The sequence below is a fragment of the Hippopotamus amphibius genome, chromosome 4 (genome assembly GCF_030028045.1).
Source record: "Hippopotamus amphibius kiboko isolate mHipAmp2 chromosome 4, mHipAmp2.hap2, whole genome shotgun sequence".
Lineage (NCBI taxonomy): Eukaryota > Metazoa > Chordata > Mammalia > Artiodactyla > Hippopotamidae > Hippopotamus > Hippopotamus amphibius.
The window spans coordinates 153,262,986-153,285,331 of NC_080189.1; the positions used below are offsets into that span (position 1 = coordinate 153,262,986).

General features: G+C 34.6%; 2 protein-coding genes across 9 annotated transcripts in view; one reads left to right on the plus strand and one right to left on the minus strand.

The window, feature by feature from the left end:
• GPHN (gephyrin) overlaps positions 1-22,346 on the plus strand; it is a 596,826-nt gene that overhangs the window by 321,463 nt on the left and 253,017 nt on the right. The window lies entirely within an intron of this gene.
• Positions 12,623-12,934, minus strand: LOC130851616 (ATP synthase subunit g, mitochondrial-like). Its single transcript, XM_057732178.1, has one exon. The coding sequence runs from the start codon at positions 12,932-12,934 to the stop codon at positions 12,623-12,625; it is 312 nt and encodes a 103-aa protein (XP_057588161.1).

Here is a 22,346-nt window from a genome sequence, read left to right on the forward strand (position 1 = left end):
CCAACACAGAGACACTCTACAACAATCAAAAATATGGCAAACCCTGGGGGGAGGAGGAGAATATTATTTCTAGAATTTACCACATTAAAAGATTCAGACGTCCAGTTTTCAACAATAACGACAACGACAACACAACACAAGATATAAAAAGAAACAGAGAAGTGTAGCCCATTAAAGGAAAAAAAAATTGACAGAAAAGACCCACAAGCATGATCAGATGATAAACTTACTAGACAGAGATTTTTTAAAAAACAGTTGTGTTAAAGATGCTCAAATTACTAAAGGAAGATATGAACAAAATCAAGAAAATGATATGAGTAAAATGTAAATATCAATAACAAGATAAAAAAAAGAAGGCAAAAAGAAATTGTGGAGTTGAAAAATACAACTGAAATAAAAATTTCACTAAAGGGAATCAGAAACAGATTTCAGTAGCCAGAAAAGGGAATCAGTGAACTTCAAGATAGGGCTATTGAAATTAGCAAGTCTGAGGAACAGAAAGAAAAGATATTGAATAAAAGTGAACAGAGTATAAGGGCCCTGTGGAACACCATTAAGTTCTTGGTCTAACACCATTAGGCCATGCTTTGTGAGAATCCCAGAAGAAGAAAAAGAGAAAGGGGCAGAGATTATTTGAAGAAATAATGGCTGAAAACTTCCCAAATTTGATGCAAGATATAAATCTGCAAATCCAAGATACTTAACAAACTCCAAATAGGATAAGCTGAAAGAAACCCATATAATAATCAATCTGTCAAAAGCCAAAAACAGAGAATCTTGAAAGCAGCAAGAGCAAAGACACTCATCATATACAAGGGATCCTCAATAGGATTATAAGCAGATTTCTCATCAGAAACATTGGAGGCCAGAAGGGAATATGGGAGTGATATTTTCAAAGTAATGAAAGGAAAATACTGTCAACCAAGAATTCTATAACTGGCAGAAGTGTCCTTCAGAAATGAAGGAGAAATGAAGACATTCTTAGATAAACAAAAGCTGAGCAAGTTGATTACTATTACACTCATTCTACAAAATAGGCTAACAGGGGTCGTTAAGGTTGAAAATAAAAGGACACTGTACAGTAACTGAAAGCCTTGTGAAGAAATAAAAGATCTCCAATAAAGGTAAAAATATGGACAAGTATAACAACTAGTATTGAAATTTTGGTTTATAATTCCACTTTTTATTTTATTTAAATTTTCGCAATTTAATAGCATAATAAAATTATTAGTATGTGTTTTGGAGAACACAGTGTATAAAGATGTAATTTGTGACATCAATAACTGAAAAGGAGTGAGGCTGGAGCAGTTTAGGAACAGGATTTTTATAAGCTATTGAAGTTAAGCTGGTATACATGTAATTTTACTGTTAAACTTTAGAATGTTAAATACAATTATTATGATGACTACAAAAAAAAAAAGCTATAAAATATACACAAAAAGAAATGAGAATGGAATTAAGATATTTCACTAAAAAAATCAACCAAATTCAGACTTCCCTGGTGGTGCAGTGGTTAAGAATCTGCCTGCCAATGTAGGGGACACGGGTTCAATCCCTGGTCTGGGAAGATCCCACATGCCATGGAGCCTGTGTGCTGCAACTACTGAAGCCCATGCACCTAGAGCCCATGCTCCGCAACAAGAGAAACCACCACAGTTAGAAGCCCACGCACCGCAACAGTGAGTAGTCCCTGCTCGCCACAACTAGAGAAAGCCCATGCACGGCAATGAAGACCCATTAATTTAATTTAATTTACTTATTTAAAAAGTCAACTAAACTTAAAAAGAGACACTAATATGGGACATGAGGAACAGAAAAAATTGTAAGGCATATAGAAAACAGTTAACAAAATGGCAAAAGTAAGTTCCTCCTTATCAGTAATTATTTTTTAATAAATTTATTTTATTTTATTGTTGGCTCTTTGCTGTGCATGGGCTTTCTCTAGTTGTGGTGAGTGGGGGATACTCTTTGTCTCAGTGGGTAGGCTTCTCATTGTGGTGGCTTCTCTTCTAGAGCATGGGCTCTAGGCATGCAGGCTTCAGTAGTTATGGCACGTGGGCTCAGTAGTTGTGGCTTACAGACTCTAGAGCACAGGCTCAGTAGTTGTGGTGCACAGGCTTAGCCGTTCTGTGGCATGTGGGATCTTCCTGGACCAGGGCTCAAACCCATGTTCCCTGCATTGGCAGGCAGATTCTTAACCATTGCACCACCAGGAAAGCCCTCAGTAATTACTTTAAATGCAAATGGATTAAACTCTCCCATGAAATAACAGAGACCAGCAGAATGGATAGAAAAGCATAATCTGATGACATACTGTGAACAAGACTCTTGCTTTAGATCCAAAGACACAAATATGCTGAAAGTTAAAGGATGGAAAAAGATATTTGTGCAAATACTAACCAAAAGAGCTGGTTGGCTATACTACTATCAGATAAAATATACTTTAAATTTTAAAAGGTTAAATATCCTAAATCAAAAAAAGTTACATGAGACAAAGATATTTATATGATAATAGAAGTTTCAATTGAGTAGGAAGATACAATAATGATAAACATTTATATACTTAATAACAGACCATCAAAATAGGTAATGGTGGAATTGAAGGAAGAAATAGATGGTTCTGCAACAGTAGTTGGAGACTTCAATTTCCTACTTTCAATAATGGATAGAAAAGCCAAAGAGAAGAAAAGTAAGGAGATATGAGTTGAGCAACACAATAAATCAACTCTATCCAACAGGCATATAAAGAACATACCACCCAACAATAATAGAATATACATTCTTCTCAACTTCCCATGGGACATTTCCAAGATAGGCCACAAAAAAGTCTCAATAGATTTAAACAGGTAAATGTCATATGAAGTATATTCTCTGACCACAAAAAGATGAAGTTAGAAATCAATGACATCAGGGATTTCCCTGGTGGTCCAGTGGTTAAGATTTTTGCACTTCCATTGCAGAGGACACAGGTTCAATTCCTGGTCGGGGAACTAAAATCACACATGCCATGTAGCGTGGCCAAAAAAAAAAATTAGTAACATCAGGAAAATTCACAAATGTATGGAAATTAAACAAATACACTCTTAAACAATCAATTTGTCAAAGAAGAAATCATGAGGGGAATTAGAAAATATGGACAAATTTAAATGAAAACAGACTACCAAAACTTCAACGATTAAGGAAAGTTATAGCTGTAAATGCTTACATTAAAAAAGAAAGATCTCAAAACATCCACCTTACATTACAGCTTAAGGAAGCAGAAAATGAATAACAAACCAAACCCAAGAGTTAGCAGAAGGAAGAAAGTAATGAAGATTAAAGCAGTGTTAAATAAAAGAGAAAATGGAAAAACAATAGAGAAAATCAACTAAACCAAACATTGGTTCTTCAAAAAGATGAACAGAATTGACAAACTTTTAGCTATATTGACTAAGAAAAAAGATGTGACTCAAATTGATAAACTTAGAAACAAAAGAAAGGATTACTACTAATTCTACAGAAATAAAAAGGACTATAAGAGAGTACTGCAAACAATTGTATTTATAACTAGATGAAATGGACCAGTTCCTACAAACACAAAACCTACCCCAATGAATCACAGAGAAGTAGAAAATCCAAATAGATCTGTAAATAGTAAGAAGATTTATTCAGTAATCAAAAACCTACCTACATACCAAATTGTACATTCTAAATATATGCAGTTTATTGTATGTTAACTGTGTCTCAATAAAAGTTCTTTAAAACAACAAACAAACAAACAAACCTGCAAATCAAATGCCTGTACCAGATGACATCCCTAGAGAATTCTACCAAGCATTTAAAGAAAAACGGACACCAGTCTTTCTTAAACTCTTCACAAAAATTGAAGAGAAGGGAACACTTCCTAACTAATTCTCTGAGGCCAACATTGCCTGCAGATCAAAAACAAAGAACTGCAAGAAAAGAAAACTATAGACCAATATCCTTTATGAACATTGATGCAAAATAATCTTCAACAAAATACAACCAAATTCAGCAGCATATCAAAAAGATTATACACCATGACCAAGTAGGATTTATCCCTAGAATGCAAGGGTCACTGAACATAAAAAAGCAGTCAGTGTGGTAAACCACAGTAGCTGAATAAAGGAAAGGGAAAGGAAAAAAAAAAACTATGAAACTTTGCTGAAAGAAATTAAAGAAGACATAAATAAATAGAAATACACCCATGTTTATGGATTGGAAGACTTAATATTGTTAAGATATTAATACTACCCAAGGCAATCTGCAGATTTAATTCAATCCCTATCAAAATACAGCAACATTGTTTTGCAGAAATAAAATCTGTTCTATAGGGACTCCAAACAGCCAAAACAATCCTGAAAAAGCTCAACAAGATTGGAGGACCCACACTCCCTGATAGCAAACTTACTACAAAGCTACAGTAATCAAAACAGTGGTAGTGGAAAAATAAAAATCAACAAAAAACAAAAAACGGTGGTAGTGGCATTAAGTCTGACTTTTAGTCCAGTGAAATGACAGGACAAAAAAAAAATAAAACCCCAAAAAACAGCAATAAACCCTCGCATGTAGGGTCAGGTGATTTTCAAGAAGGGTGCAAAGACAATTCAATGAGGAAAAATAGCCTTCAAAAAGAAATAGTAATGGAAAAAATGGATATCCACATGCAAAAGAATGAAATTGGACACTTACCTAACACCATATACTAAAATTAACTCAAAATAGATCAAGACCTAAATGTAAGAGCTAAAACTCTACAACTTATGGGAGAAAACATCAGGGGAAAGCTTCATGACATTAGATTTGCTGACATTTTATTGAATATCACACTAAATGTGCAGGCAACAAAAGGAAAACTAGATAAACTGGATTTCATCAACATTAAAATCTTTGTGCCTCATAGAACACTATCAGCAAAGTAAAATGGCAACCACCAAATGGGAGAAAATATTTATAAATCACATATGTGAGTTACCATATGAGCCAGCAATCCCACTACTTCTCATATACCCAGAGAACATCATAATTCAAAAAGACACATGCACTCCAATGTTCATTGCAGCACTATTTACAATAAATAGCCAGGACATGGAAGCAACCTAAATGTCCATCAGCAGATGAATGGATAAAGAAGATGTGGTACACATATACAATGGAATACTCAGCTGTAAAAAGGAATGAAATTGGGACATTTGTAGAGACGTGGATGGACCTAGAGACTGTCATACTGAGTGAAGTGAGTCAGAAGGAGAAAAATAAATATCGTATATTAACACGTATATGCAGAATATAGAAAAATGGTACAAATCAACTGGTTTGCAAGGCAGAAATAGAGACACAGATGTAGAGAACAAACATATGGACACCAAGTGGGGAAAGCGGCAGCGGGGGGGAGGGGGTGCGGTTTGAGGGGGAGTGAATTGGGAGATTGAGATTGCTGTATATACATTACAAATAAGAAAAAAAATCAAATTGTACACTTTAAAGAAAAAAATCACATATCTGATAAGGGTTTAATATCCAGAGTATATAGAGAACTTCAATTCAGAAGCAAAAGCAACCCAATTTAAAAATGGGCATGTTCTAAAAAACAAACAAACAAACAAAAGGGCATGTTCTAAGCAATAGACAGAGAAGTCAATTTTGTCTAGAATTCTACTTCAACCTAGATCTCAAAGATTTCTCATAGATAAAATTCTAAGGAAATTAGCAGGTCATACATACAGAATAAAAGTTGACCAAAAAACATAAGAATCAAGGCATTTTAAGGAATGAGAGACTACAGTTGGATCCCAAAAGGCTTATTAAAATCCTGGTATTATCAAAAGAATAAAAATAAATAAATATAATATATTTAGAGAACTAAAATAGAAACTTGAAAATTACCTGTGAGGAACACAGTTCAAAAAAGAACTAAACATACATTTAGGTATGTAAAATATAATATGAAAGTTTAAAAACTTAATAGATGGATTAGAATACAGATTATACACAATTGAAGAGAGAATTAGGGAACCAGATAGAATTACTCAAAGAATTATCCGAAATTCAGCTCAGATTAACAGAGACATAAAAATGAAGGAAAAATTAAGAAACATGGAGGATAGAGTAAGAAAATATAAAATATACTTCGAGTTCAGAAGGAGATAATAGAGAATGAAGGAAAGGAGGTGGTTGAAATATAATACCAAAAGTAACCTCAAAATCTTGAAAGACATCAGTCTTCAGATCTGGGAATCCAAACAAATCTGTAGCAGGATGAATAGAAAGGAATCTATACCTATGCACATGGTAGTAAGACTGTAAAATAACACAGAAAAATAGATACTACACATTTCCAGAAAAATGAATTGTATGGTATGTAAGTTATACTTCAATAAAGTTTTAAAAAATGGAGTTTTCTATATCTTGACATTATATAAATTTGATTCTTTTTCATTGTGATAAGCAGTAAATGGAATGTCATTATTTACATGTACATTTCATTACTTAATAGCATTATTAAACATTTTACATATGTTTCTTGACTATTTATATTTCCTCATTTGTCAGTTGAATATTCACATCGTTTATCAATTTTTAGACTGGTATGTTTCCTTATTGATTTTATGAGTTTTCTGTGTAAGATTTTAAATTTCATTTGTAATTTTTTTTTCTAATTAGTCATGCAGACTTATTTTTATAGTATTTTGTCAAATGTAAATTTCAGTTTTATGAAGATAAATCTTTAAAAATAAAATTGGAGAGAGAAAAAATACAGAGTACTTAAAATTAGACACCAATTTGACTAATTGCTAACTCTCAATAAGAATATTTAAAAAGAAGGTGCTGGAATAATACCTGCAATGTGCTGAAAGAAAATAACTGTTAATCATGAATTTCACATCCGGCAAAGTTGTCATTCAGTTATGAGGGAGGGGAAAAAACATGTCATCTTCCTACTAAGACAAATGGGCAGATTTTACAAATGGGCAGATTTTATCACCAAAAGAATTTCACTTAAAAGAATTTAAAGGATATCCTTCTGACAGAAGAAAAATTATATCAGCTGAAGAGTGAGGATTCAAGAAGGAAAAGAGAGTAATGGTTAATGTCTGGTTTATGGAAGAAGAAAAAAAGACACTGAAACAAGTTCTTGAGAACAACAACAACAAAGTTGGGATGTTATGATTATAGTTAAATATTCTAAAAGCCCTGTGGTTTTTCCAGGAGATTAAAGATACTGATTAATTTTTTGAAGTTAATGTACATGGTAAAATTGTTAGGGTAATCACTAAAAGAATGAATGTAGTATATAATTTTCAAAAACAAAGGGAAGAAATGAAACGAGAACAATCAAAATAAGGTGCTGAAAGGAGGGAGAAAATAAAAAGAAAAAGGCAGGACAAGTAGAAAGCCTATAAAATGTTTTTTCTTAGTAAAGCAATTAAAATACAGGCAGACCATCAAAACATCTCCCAAGATAATTTCTCAGTAAAACACTTGGTTTTTTTAATATTCAAATTTTATAAATGTGTACCTCTTGGTATACCTTTGACTGATATTTACATATGAAAATATTGCATTTACATCTATAAAATTCAGTACATTTTTTAAAAATTTGTTTTTAATTAAAATTTTTTAAAGACAATTGTAGATTGACGTGCAAATATAGGAAATAGTACCTAGAAATCCCATGGACCCTTTATCAAGTTTCTGCTAATGATATCACCTTGTAAAACTATAGCACAAAATTATAAGCAGGATATTGACATTGATATAGTCAAGATACAGAACTATTTTATCCCCACAGGGATCGCTCCTATTACCCTTTTATTTCCACACCCACCTGTCTCCCACTCAGCTTCTTTTTCTAATCTTTGGCAACCACTAAGCTGTTTTCCATGTCTATATTTTGCCATTTCAAGAATTTATGTAAGTAGAGTAACAATATATAACTTTTGGGGTTGGCTTTTTCCACTCAGCATAATTCTCTAGAGATTCAACCCAATTGTTACATGAATCAATACTTTATTCCTTTCTATTATTGAATAGTATTCCCGGGAATGGTTGTACCGGTTTGTTTCACCATTTAAAGATATCTGGGTCTTTACTAATTTAAGGCTATTATGAACAAAGCTGCTATGAATGTTTATGTACAGGTTTTCAGGAACATGTATGGAATTATTCCTCATTATCAGCATCCCCCTCCAAAGTGGTACCTTTGTTAACAAGTGATGAAACTATATTGACATATCATAATCACCAAAAGTCTATAGTTTACGTTAAGGTTTATTCTTGGTGGTATACATTCTATGCGTTGGGTCAAATGTATAATGACATATAGCCATCTTTATGGTATCATTCAGAGTATTTTCACTGTCTTAAAAATCCTTTATGCTCTGCCTATTCATCCCTCCCTGCCTGTCAACCCCTGGCAACCACTGATCTTTTTACTATGTTCATAGTTTTGCCTTTTCTGAAATGGCACATACCTGGAATCATGCAGTATATAGTGCCTTTCCAGACTGGCTTTTTTCACTTAGTAATATGTATTTAAAGTTCCTCCATGTCTTTTCATGGCTTGATAATTCATTTCTTATTAGCACTGAAAATATTCCATTGCCTTGATGTACCACCATTTATTTATCCATTCACCTATTGAAGGACATCTTGGTTGCCTCCAAGTTTTAGCAATTATGAATAAAGTTGCTATAAACATCTGCGTGCAGGTTTTTGTGTGGACATAAGTTTTCAGCTCCTTTGGGTAAATATTAAGGCGCACAATTACTAAATTTATGGTAAGAATATGTTTACTTTTCTAAGAAGCTGTCAAACTCTCTCCCAAAGTGTATATACCATTTTGCATTCCTACCAGCAACAAATGAAAGTTCCTGTTGCTCTGCATTCTTAACAGCATTTGGTGTTGCACTGTTATGAGTTTTGGCTGTCTGATAGATGTGTAATGGTATCTCATTATTGTTTTAATTTTCATTTCCCTGATGACATATGATATTGAGCTTCTTTTCACATGCTCATTTGCTGTATATTTATTCTTTGGTGAGGTGTTAAGGTCTTTGGCCCATTTTTGAATTGGGTTGTTTGTTTTCTTATTGTTAAGTTTTAAGAATTTGTTTATTTTGTGACTATACTACCCAAAGCAATTTACAGATTCAACGCAATCCCTATCAAATTACCAATAGCATTTTTCGCAGAATTAGAACAAGAAATTTTACGATTTGTATGGAAACACAAAAGACCCCAAATAGCCAAAGTAATCCTGAGAAGGAAAGACGGAGCTGGAGGAATTAGGCTCCCTGACTTCAGACCATACTACAAGGCTGCATTGATCGAGACAGTATGGTACTGGAACAAAAACACAAATATGGATGAATGGAACAGAATAGAGAGCCCAGAGATAAACCTACGCACATATGGGCACCTTATCTTTGACAAAGGAGGCGAAAATATACAATGGAGAAAATACAGCCTCTTCAATAAGTGGTGCTGGGAAAATTGGACAGCAGCATGTAAAAGAATGAAATTAGAACACTTCCTAGCACCATCCACAAAAATAAACTCCACATGGATTAAAGAGCCAAACGTAAGGCCAGACACTATAAAACTCTTAGAGGAAAACATAGGCAGAACACTCTATGATGTAAATCAAAGCAAGATCCTTTTTGACCCATCTCCTAGAATAATGGAAATAAAAACAAAAATAAACAAATGGGACTTAATGAAATTCAAAAGCTTTTGCACAGCTAAAGAAACCAAAAACAAGACAAGAAGACAACCCTCAGAATGGGAGAAAATATTTGCCAACCAAGCAAATGACAAAGGATTAATCTCCAAAATATACAAGCAGCTCATGCAGCTCAATATCAGAAAAGCAAACAACCTCATCCAAAAATGGGCAGAAGATCTAAATAGGCATTTCTCCAAAGAAGACATACATATAGCTAACAAACACATGAAAAGATGCTCAACATCACTAATCATTAGAGAAATGCAAGTCAAAGCCACAATGAGGTATCACCTCACACTGGTCAGAATGGCCATCATCAAAAAATCTAGAAACAATAAATGCTGGAGAGGGTGTGGAAAAAAGGGAACCCTCCTGCACTGTTGGTGGGAATGTAAATTGGTACAGCCACTATGGAAGACAGTATGGATGTTCCTTAAAAAACTAAAAATAGAACTACCATATGACCCAGCAATCCCACTCCTGGGCATATACCCTGAGAAAACCATAATCCCAAAAGATACATGTATCACAGTGTTCATTGCAGCACTATTTACAATAGCTGGACATGGAAGCAACCTAAATGTCCATCAGCAGATGAATGGGTAAAGAAGATGTGGCATATATATACAATGGAATATTATTCAGCTATAAGAAGGAATGAAATTGAGTTGTTTGTAGTGAGGTGGATGGACGTAGAGTCTGTCATACAGAGTGAAGTAAGCCAGAAAGAGAAAAACAAATACCATATGCTAACTCATATATATGGAATCTAAAAAAATGGTACTGGTACTGATGAACCCAGTGGCAGGACAAGATTAAAGATGCAGATGCAGAGGACAGACTTGAAGACACGGGGCAGGGGGTGGGGGGCGGCGAAGGGGAAGCTGGGACGAAATGAGAGAGTAGCATTGACATATATATACACCACCAAATGTAAAATACATAGCTAGTGGGAAGCTGCTGTGTAACACAGGAAGATCAACTCGATAATTGGTGATGACTGAAAGGGATGATATAGGGAGGGTGGGAAGGAGTCACAGGAGGAAGGGGATATATGTGTAAATACAGCTGATTCACTTTGTTGTACAGTAAAAACTGGCACAACAGTGTAAAGCAATTACACCCCAATAAAGAGCTTAAAGAAAAAAAAGCATTTGTTTATTTTGATTAATATTCCCCTAACTGATGTGTTTCTTCTAAATATTTTCTCCCAGTCTATGGCATATCTTCTCATTTTCTGAACATCGTCTTTCACAGAGCAGAAATTTTTAATTTTAATGAGGTCCAACTTATTGATTATTTCTTCCAAGGATTATGTCCTTGTTGTATCTTTGCTCCTTTGTCAAAGATCAATTGACTATTTAGGTTGGTCTATTTCTGGACTCTCTATTCTGTTCCATTCATCTGTTTATCTGTTCTTTTGTCAATATCACACTGTGGCTTTATACTAAGCCTCAAAGTTGGAATATTAGTTCTTCAACTTTGTTCTCCTTCGGTATTATGTTGGCTACTTGGGGTCTTTTTTTTCTCCATATAAACTTTAGAATCAGTTTGTTGATATCCATAAGATGACTTGCTGGGATTTTGATTTTGATTGCATTGAATCTGTAGATCAAGTCAGGAAGAACTGAGATCCTGACAATATCCAGTCTTCCTGTCCATGAACATGGAATATCTGTCCCTTTATTTAGTTCCTCTTTGATTTATTTATTTATTTATTTTTTTCATCCTGGGTTTTGTAGTTTTCCTCATATAGAACTTGTACATATTTTGTTAGATTTATACCTAAGAATTTGATTATGGGGGGTACTAATATAAATGGTATTATATTCTTAATTTCAAGATTCTGTTGTTTATTGCTGGTTTATAGGAAAGCAATTGACTTTTGTATATTAACTTTGTATCCTGCAGCCTTGCTATAATCACTTATTAGTTACAGGAATGTTATTTTATCTTTAAGAATTTAGGGATTTTTCAGTTATCTTCTTGCTAATGAAGAAGTTTAATTTCTAGTTTAATTCCATTGTGGTCTGAAAGCAGACATTATATAATTTCTATTCTTTTAAATTCACTAAACTGTGTTTTATGACCCAGATTGTGGTCTGTCATGGTGAATGTTCTATATGAGCTTGAGAAGAATGTGTTTTCTGCTGTTGTTGAGTGAAGTTTCTAGAGATGTCAGTTATACCCAGTTGATTGATGGCGTTGTTGAGTTCAACTGTGTCCTTACTGATTTTGCCTGAGTTGTATCTGTTCATTTCTGACATAAGTGTGTTGAAGTCTCCAACTATAAGAGTGGACTCATGTTTCTCTTTGCAGTTTTGGGGTTTTGCCTCACATAGTTTGACACTTTTGTTAGGTGCATACACATTAAAGATGATTATATCTTTTTGGGGAATTGATTCCCTTATCATTATGTAATGTCCTTCTTTACCCCTAGTAACTTTCCTAACTTCAAGTTTGCTCTGTTGGAAGTTAATATAGCAACTCCTGCTATTTTGATTAATGTTAGCATAGTATATTTTTCTACATCTATTTACTTTTAATCTGTATGTGTCTTTTATATTTAAAATGGATTTTTGTACACAACATATAGCTGGGTCATGTTTTTAATCCACTGTGACAATTTGTGTCTTTTAATTGGTGCATTTAGACCATTGATACTCAAAGTGATTATGATTTGAGTAATGTATACCATATTTGTTACTGTTTTCTGTTTTTTGCCCTTTTTCATTCCTTTTTTTGTCTTCCATTCTTTTTCTGCCACTGTGGTGTAATTGAGGCTTTTTTTTTTTTGCACGTTGTCTTATTTTATTCAAATAGCCGTCTGCTCACACATGGTCCAAGGACACCCACATAATAAAGCAAATATAATGACATGTTAAAGATTGTTCTTCAAACATCATAGCCAATGATGCCACGCTTGCCTGTGATCTCGTCAACATAAAACCACATCCACACCTCAGTGGCCACCAAACCATTCAGAAGAGGTTCCTTAACTGTAATCTGTTTGAAGCTACTGGTTTGAGCACTATTGATAATTTTTTTCAAGCTCTGAATAGCTATAGGGATCTCAGCAGGGGTTGGAGGAACCAGCTCAACCTTGGCATAGTGCCAAAATGTGACCAGTCGAGGCTTCGAGTAATTCACAGCAGCGTTGACCAGCACTGGGGCCTTCTCCGTGAGGTTATGGACAGACTGGGCCATGGTTCTAGTAGCTAATTGAGGCTTTTATGTGATTTAATTTTTTCTCGTTTCTTAGCATGTAAGTTAAACTTCTTTTACCTTTTTTAGTGGTTGCCTTAGAATTTGCAATATACATTTACAGCTAATCCAAGTCCACTTTCAAGTAACATCATACTACTTCACAGGTACTATGAATACCATATAATAATAAAGTTATCCTAATTCCTTCTTCCCTTCTCTTGTATCATTGCTGTCATTCATTTCACTTATATATAAGTATACATAAACCTATATATACATAAATATACATAATTAAATACATTTTAATATAGTTTTGAAGAGACTGTTACATGTTAGCTCAATTAAGAATGAGAAAAATAAAAAGTTTTTATTTTACCTTAACTTACTCCTTCTTTTATTTTCTTCCTTACTTTACGTAGATCTGAATTTCTGATCCCTTTTCTCTAAAGAACTTTAAAAAAAAATTTTTTTTATTGAAGTATTGTTGATTTACAGTGTTGTGCCAGTCTCTTCTGTACAGCAAATTGACTCAGTTCTACAGATATGGACTTTTCTAAAGAACTTCTTTTAACATTTCTTGTGAGGCAGATCTCCTCTTAGCAGATACCCTCAATTTTTATTCTGCACTTTTGAAGCATAATTTCACAGGGGATAGTATCGAAGGTGGTTTTTCTTTTCTCTCAACACTTTAAATGTTTCACACCACTTTCTTCTTGTTTGCATGGTTTCTGAGGAGAAATCAGATGTAATCCCTTTCTTTGTTTTTCTTTAGGTAAGAGTTTTTCCCCTTTGGCTTCTTTCAAGATTTTTTTTTTTTATAAATTTGTTTATTTTATTTATTTATTGGCTGCATTGGGTCTTCATTACTGCACACGGGCTTTCTCTAGTTGCTGAGAGCAGGGGCTACTCTTCATTGCGGTGCGCAGGCTCCTCATTGTAGTGGTTTCTCTTGTTGTGGAGCATGGGCTCTAGGCGCGTGGGCTTCAGTAGTTGAGGCACAGGGGCTCAGTAGTTGTGGCTCACAGGCTCTAGAGCACAGGCTCAATAGTTGTGGCACACGGGCTTCGTTGCTCCGTGGCATGTAGGATCTTCCCAGGGCAGGGCTCAAACCCTCGTCCCCTGCATCGGCAGGCGGATTCTTTACCACTGTGCCACCTAGGAAGTCCCTTTCAAGATTGTTTTCTAATCACTGATTTTCTGTAGTTTGAAATGGTACACCTACATGTAGTTTTCTTGGCACTTATTCTACTTGATATTCTCTGAGCTTTCTGGATCTGCAGTTTGGTGTCTGACATTAGTTTGGGGAAATTCTGAGTCATTATTGTTAGAAATATTTCTTCTGTTCCTTTCTTTTCCTTCTAATATTCTCATTACGCATATGTTACACCTTTTGTATTGATAATTATTCCACAGTCATTACATATTCTGTTTTGTTTTTGTCCATTGTGTTTCTCTTTGTTTTTCAGTTTTCAGGGTTTCTGTTGATATATCCTCTAGGTCAGAGCCTCTTTCCTCAGCTGTGTCCAGTCTACTAAGGAGCCCATCAAAGACATTCTTTATTTCTATTACGTTGTTTTTTTTTTTTATGTCTAGCATTTCTATTTGGGTCTTTCTCAGGATTTCCATCTCTCTGCATACATTGCCCATGTGGTCTTGCATATTGTCTACTTTATCCATTAAGCCCTCAGATAGTTGTGTTAAATTTCTGATCTTATAGTTTAAGCATTCCTGTCATGTCTGATTCTGATGTTTGCTCTGTATCTTTAAATTGTGTTTTTTGCCTTTTAGTATACCTTGTAATTTTTTCTTAATAGCTAGACATAACGTACTGTAAAAGGAATTGCTGTAATAGCCCTTTATTAACTTAGTGGTGAGATTTGGGGGATGTGTTATGCTCTATAAAGTTCTTAAGGTGGGAGCTTATCTTATTGATTGGAGACTTTACCTCTTTTTTTTAATAAATGTATTTATTTATTTATTTATTTTATTGGCTGTGCTGGGTCTTTTTTGCTGTACGTGGGCTTTCTTTTTAGTTGTAGTGAGTGGAGGCTACTCTTTGTTGTGGTGCGCGGGCTTCTCATTGCTGTGGCTTCTCTTGTTGCGGAGCACAGGCTCTAGGCGCGTGGGCTTCAGTAGTTGCAGCACATGGGCTCAATAGTTGTGGCTCACAGGCTCTAAAGCGCAGACTCAGTACTTGTGGCGCATGGGCTCAGTTGCTCCACGGCATGTGGGATCTTCCTAGAGCAGGGATCAAACCCGTATCCCCTGCATTGGCAGGCGGATTCTCAACCGCTGCGCCACCTAGGAAGTCCCTGCCTCTTTTTTAATGTATTATTAGAAACACTGTTTTAGGTGAATCTCACAGATTTTGGTATGTTGTCGTTTCATTTTCACTCACTTCAGTATTTTTTTTTTTCATTTCTTTTGACACTTCTTTGATCCATCAGTTATTAAAAAGTTTATGAACTTGGTTTAGGTTTGAAATGTATGGGAATTTTTCTGTTATCTTTCTATTAGTGGTTTCTAATTTTATCCTTTTGTGGTTAGAATACACACTCTGTATGATTTCAATTCTTTTAAACTTGCTGAGGTTTATTTATTTTTATGGTCCAGGATATGATCTGTCTTGGTGAATGTTCCACGGGCCTTGAAGAAGACTGTAGATTATTTTGTCAGGTGAAATGTTCTATAAATGTCAGTTAGATCCTATTGATTGATGGTGTTTTTGAGTTCTTCTATATCTTTGTTGATCTTCTGTCTAGTTCTTCTATCATATCTGAAAAAGAATTTACATCAAAAATATACAAGGGGACTTCCCTGGTGACTTGGGTTACAAATCCATCTGCCGATGCAGGGTACACAGGTTTGATCCCTGGTCCAGAAAGATCCCACATGCCATGGAACAACTAACTACTGAGCTTGTGCTCTAGAGCCCATGAGCCGCAACTGTTGAGCCCGTGTTCACAACTACTGAAGCCCATGTGCCTAGGGTGCATGCTCTGCAACAAGAGAAGCCACCACAATGAGAAGCCTGCACACCACAACAAAGAGTAGCCCCTGCTCACTGCAACTAAAGAAAGACCACACGCAGCAACAAAGACCCAACACAGCCAATTAATTAATTAATTAAAAATATTTTTTAAATATACAGGGAGCTCCTAGGTATTTACACAATTGATTTGAAAATTTGTGTGCATGCAAAAAATTCTGCATGTGAATGTTTATAAGAATTTTATTCATGATTGCCAAAAGCTGGAATCAACTAAGATATACGTCAGTAGATAAATGGATAAGCAAACTGTGGTACATCCATACAATGGAATATTACTCAGTGATTACAAAGAAATAAGCTACCAAGTCATAAAAAAAACCATGGAGGATCCTTAAGTGCATACTGCTAAGTAAAAGAAGCCAGTCTGAAAAGGATGCATGCCATATGATTCCAAGTTGATGACATTTTGAAAAAAGTAAAATTATAGAGACAGTAAAATGATCAGTGACTGCCAGGCGTCTGTGGGAAGAGGGGAATAGATGCATGGATGAGTCACAGCAGCCTTTTAGGGCTGTAACAGTATGCTATATGATATTGTAGTGGTGAGATATGGAAACATGAGGTTATGCATCTCTCAAAACTAACAGAACTTTGTATCACAAAGAATGCTTAATATATGCAAATTTTTAAAAAACATTACATAGGCATAAAATAATGCCTACTCTGACAAGAGAATCTAAATATCTTACAAATACAGGAAACAATGTTACGAAAGGGATAGAGGGAAAAGACACTGATCTAAATCACTTGGGTATGAGTGGTGTTTGTAAGACTGAAGTGAAAGCAACTATACCATAAGCATTTTTATTGATAATATTGTAGTCCATATTGGTATATATTATCAATTCTATTACTATATTTGTGCAGATCTTCCTCAGTTTGACATGGGGTTATATCCCAATCAACCCATTCTATCCTAAGTCAAAAATGCATTTAATACATCTAACCTACCAAACATCATAGCTTACTAGCCTATCTTAAATGTGCTCAGAACACTTATGTTAGCCCACATGGGAAAAATTATCTAACACAAATCTTGTTTTATAATAAAGTGTTGAGTATCTCAAGTAATTTATTAATTGCTATACTGAAAATGAAAAACAGATGGGTTATATGGGTAAAGAATGGTTGTAACTGTATCATTTTTTACTCTCATGATTGCATGGCTGACTGGGAGCTGCAACTCACTGCCACTGCCAAGCAGTAGCAGAGAATATCAACTGCATATTGCTAGCCCAGAAAAAGATCAAAATTCAAAATCTGAAGTATGGTTTCTACTGAATGTATATCCCTATCGCACCATCATAAAGTCAAGAAATTGTAAGTCAGAAATCGTCATAAGTTGGAGCCCTTATTGGAATTAAACAATTATGTAAATGGATGATGAGTGGTGGGAAGCACGTTTCTCACTGATGCAGTAGGAATTCACTTAGTTACAAGCATGGGGAGGAGACTAGGAGGATCCATGTGATATAATGGATCAGAGTTGTAGGAATCAGTATGGATTCATGTTGAGTTTAATATAGATACAAATGAGATATATAGAAATATTTGCAGACATTTGTATATATGCAGGTTAACATGCATACATATATTCCTTTGCTCTATCAGCAGGGAAGGATCTAAAAGAAACAACACCCTAACAGCAACAACCATACCTAGTGCTCAGTTATTGGTTTCTATTACCATTTGCTGATAAACGGAATTTCTCCTCAGAGAAGTGACTGATTCTAGGATGGGGGCAAGAAATATACAAAGTGAGCCTGGAGTATCTTGTAGTGCTGGAAAGTAAGGAAGTGCTCAAAAGAAAGAAAAACAAAAACCAACATTATGGATGAATGTCATAGGAACATAGGAGCCAACTGACAAAGCTTCTAATGGCCAAAGAGAACAATTTGAGCAACAAAATAAAGTAGTATTTGATTATAACCTAAAGTATAAAATAAATATTCATGAGTCCATACTGATATCAATAAATAATTGAATAAACTAATAGGGAGAAGAGATTGATCTCTTTTACAGATTTCCAAATAATTTATGTAGACATTCCACCCTTGAGGGGGTACATAACTCCCCAGTCCTTGGCATGGGCTGCACACAATGACTTCCTTCCAAAGAGTACAGTATGGAAAGGAGAGGAAAAGAGTAACTTTACTGTGGAGAAATCTCACAGATACCTCAGCTAGATAATCAAGATTAATAACATTCATAAATCATGTTGATTGCATGGAACTTTGGTATGATGTGATGAAAATAACACCTTACTTCTATGGTCTTCCACCCTAAATCCCATAACTCTAGTTTTATGAGAAGAATATCAGGCAAATTCAGTAATGGGGCACTCTACAAAATGCATGACCAGTACTCTTCAAAACTGTCAAGAGCATGTTGGTGGTGTAGTGATAAGTATATGTGCCTTCTAAAACTGTCTAAAGCATTATAGCCAAAGAAAGTCTGAGAAATTGTCACAGCCAAGAGGAGCATAAAGAGACATGAAAACTAAATGTAAGATGGTTATCTGGATGGGAACCTGGAACAGAAAAAGGACATTAGGAGATATGAATAAAGTATTGGGGAAGCTGGGTGCAGGGTATATATGAACTCTCTATACTGTCTTCTTAATTTTTCTGTAAATCTATAACTGTTCTAAAAAATGAATTTTATTTTTTTTAAAAATAAGTTTAGTTCATTTTAGAGGCATAATCTACACAACTTTCATGGAACAAATCCAATCTTACATAAGCTGTTCCTGAGAATAGTAGAAATGTAAACATTTCCTATTCATGTTATGAAACTAGCATAATCTTGTTATCAAAACCAGAAAAGGATAGTAGAAAAAAGGAAAACTATAGGCTAATGTCATGATGAACATAGATAGAAAACTTCAAAAATAAAATATTAGCATGCTAACTCCAGCAATGTATAAAAAATGATATATCAAGACCAAGACAGGTGTATTTCAAGAATACAAAGATGGTTCAACATTAGATAACTGATTAACATGAATCACCTATTAACAGAGAAAAGGAGAAAACCATGTGGTCTTCTCAGTGGGTTCAGAAAGAAACATTTATTAAATTTAATGCCCAGTTATGAATAACAGCTCTTAGCAATCTAGGTTTTGAACAGAGAACTCCCTTAATCTGATCGAGCAAATAATTAATAATTAGATGTTATTAGTCTTCTCTTTAAAGTTAGGAATAAGACAGAATCCTACTATAACTACTTTTATTCAGTATTGTACAAAGTAAAAGAAATGGTATAAGCATTGAAAAGAACAAAACATAGCTTCATAATTATCTATATGGAAACATATAAGAACTCACTAGTCTTTTAGAACCAGTGGAAGAGTTTATAAAGTTTGTTAGATAAAAGATGAAGTACATACACCAGTTGTTATCTTATACACCAGGAGTCCCCAACCCCCCGGCCATGGACTGATACCAGTCCCCACAGCGAAAGGTGAGTGGCTGGCAAGCAAGCAAAGCTCCATCTGCCTGTTGCTCACATTACCACCGGAACCATCCCCCACCCCCACCCCTGTCCATGGAAAAATTGTCTTCCATGAAATTGGTCCCTGGTGCCAAAAAGGTTGGGGACCGCTGCTATAAACCCAAAATATATTTTTTCAAAATAGAAAGGCTTATTTGTAAGGCTTATTTCATGTTTATTTCTTATTTCATAATGTGGAGATTATAACATTTTCACAATTTTCTTCCCTCCCCTTGTTTTGTAAAAATTAAATTAAGTACATAAATAAATGATCGTGACATTGTACTAGATGCTATATGAAAAGGTCCATGCCTGCCCTCTAGAAGTTTACAATTCTTGGGCACTCTGCACAAACAGATGGAAATACATAAATTACAGAGGAAAAATAATAAGTCAAAACATAAATAAACAATATTGTACTTATACAGAGTCCTAGTACATTTCTAAGGGTGGGAAATAGGATAAATATAGCAGACAGGAAATTTAGAGTAAATCAGTAGGATATCCATGTCCAAACTGGTCAAGGTGAAATATGAAATTCTTTTCATAACTCTATGGACACTTCTTAGGCAAGGTGGTATTTTCAGAGCTGTTTATAGGATAAAATCAGTGAATGGTGGTTAGAATGAAAGGATCTTCCAGTATGGTATTGCTTTGAAAAAAACTCTTAGAAAATTTAAGTTAAGGTAATTTTACTCCAACCTTTTATTATGGAGAATATCAAACATATACCAAATTGAATTTTACAATGAATACCTCTATGTATTCTAACTAAATTCTACCGTCAACCTTTTACTGTAGTTGCTTTATCATTTATCTAGATATCATCTATTCATCCAGATGTTTAAAAAAATCCACTTCTGGGTGTTTATCTGAAGAATATGAAGTTACAGTATGAAAAGATACATGCATCCTTATGTTCACTGAAGCAGTTGTTTATAATAGCCAAGATATGGAAACAACCTAAATGCTCATCAATGAATGAATGGATAAAGATGATGTGTTATTTATATATATGTATGTATAAATACAATACAGCCATAAAAAAGAAGGAAATCATGCCATTTGGGACAACTTGGATGGACCTTGAGGGTATTATGCTAGGTGAAATAAGTCAGATGGAGAAAGACAAATATCATATGATTTTACTTATATGTGGAATCTAAAATATGACACAAATGAACTTATCTACGAAATAGAAACAGACTCACAGACATAGAGAACAGACTTGTGGTTGCCAAGAGGAAGGGGGTTGGGGAGGAATGGATTGGGAGTTGGGGATTAGCAGATGAGAACTATTATATATAGAATGGATAAACAATAAGGTCCTACTGTTTAGCACAAGGAGCTATATTCAACATGTTGTGATAAACCACAATGGAAAGAATATGAAAAAGAATGTGTGTGTGTGTGTGTGTGTATAACTGAATCGCTTTGCTGTACAGCAGAAATTAACATTGTAAATCAACCATACTTCAAAAAAAAGAGGTGAGGGCTCCATTTCCCATGAATGGGGGTGGGCAAATAAATAAAACAAAAACGACAACAGATTGGAGGTTACCAGAGGGAAAGGGGACTTGAGGGTGGGCAAAACAAATGAAGGGTGTCAATTATATGTTGATGGATGATAACTAGATTTATGGTGGTAGTCATTTTGAAGTGCATACAAATATTGAATTATAAGGTTGCACACCTGAAAGTTATATAACATTATATACCAATTTTATCCCAATTTTTTAAAGTAAATTTTTAAAAATAGAACGACTGCTAAACTAAAAAAAGAGACAAAAACAGAAAACTCTGTCAATATCAAGCTTTGTCAGGATAGACAGAAATACTGCTGCTGATAGGAGTGTAGATTGATATAGACACTATGGAAAATGATTTGTTTTTATGTAGTAATGCTGTAATCTGCTTATAACCCAATACCCACACACATATGTATATGTATGGCTCTGCATATGTGACTATATATATATATGCATATATATGTATATAAACATATGCACACGTATGTGTTTAGAAGGTACAAGTTTTTGGAAACAATATTTATCCTAACTACAAGGAAGGAATTTTGACATTTTCTTTTCTATTTTGTGTGTGTGTGTGTATGCATGCTACTTACAACTATTTGTCAGTGTACTGCTCTGTTAATTGGTTTTGACCTGCAAGTTGAAGAACACTGCCTTAGAGAAAGACTTGCACACATACACCAAGAGAAATGTAAGGGAATGTTAATAGCTGGATTTGTTGTAATAGCAACAAATGGAAACAAAAATATCCATCAGCAGAAGAATGGATAAATAAATTGTGGTATAGTTATGCAGTAGAATACTGTACAGCAGTAAAAATGAGCCATAGCTATGAACATCAACGTGGAGGAATCTCACAAATACAACATTGAGTGAGAAAACCAAGTTATATAAGAATATATACAGCACGATTCCATTTGTATAAATCTCAAAAACACGCTAAACTGAACAATATATTTCTGTAAACCTATGTACAAAAGTATTTTTTTAAATAAACGATGACTGACATATACTCCAACATGGATGAACCTTAAAACATGAAGTAAGAGCAGCCAGTCTCAGAAGGCCACATGTTATATGATTCCATTTATGTGAAATGTCCAGCATACACAGGTCTATAGAGACAGAAAGTAGATCAGTGGTTGCTCAGGGCTGAGGGTTGGGAGAAAATGTGGACTGCTGACAGGTATGAGATTGGAGGGGGAGGCAGAAAATATTCTAAAATTGATTGTGGTGATGGTTGCACAACACTGAAATACACTAAAAATATTAAATTTTTTTCACTTTAATGGGTAAGTTGTATAGTATGTGAATTACATCTCAATAAAGTTGTTAT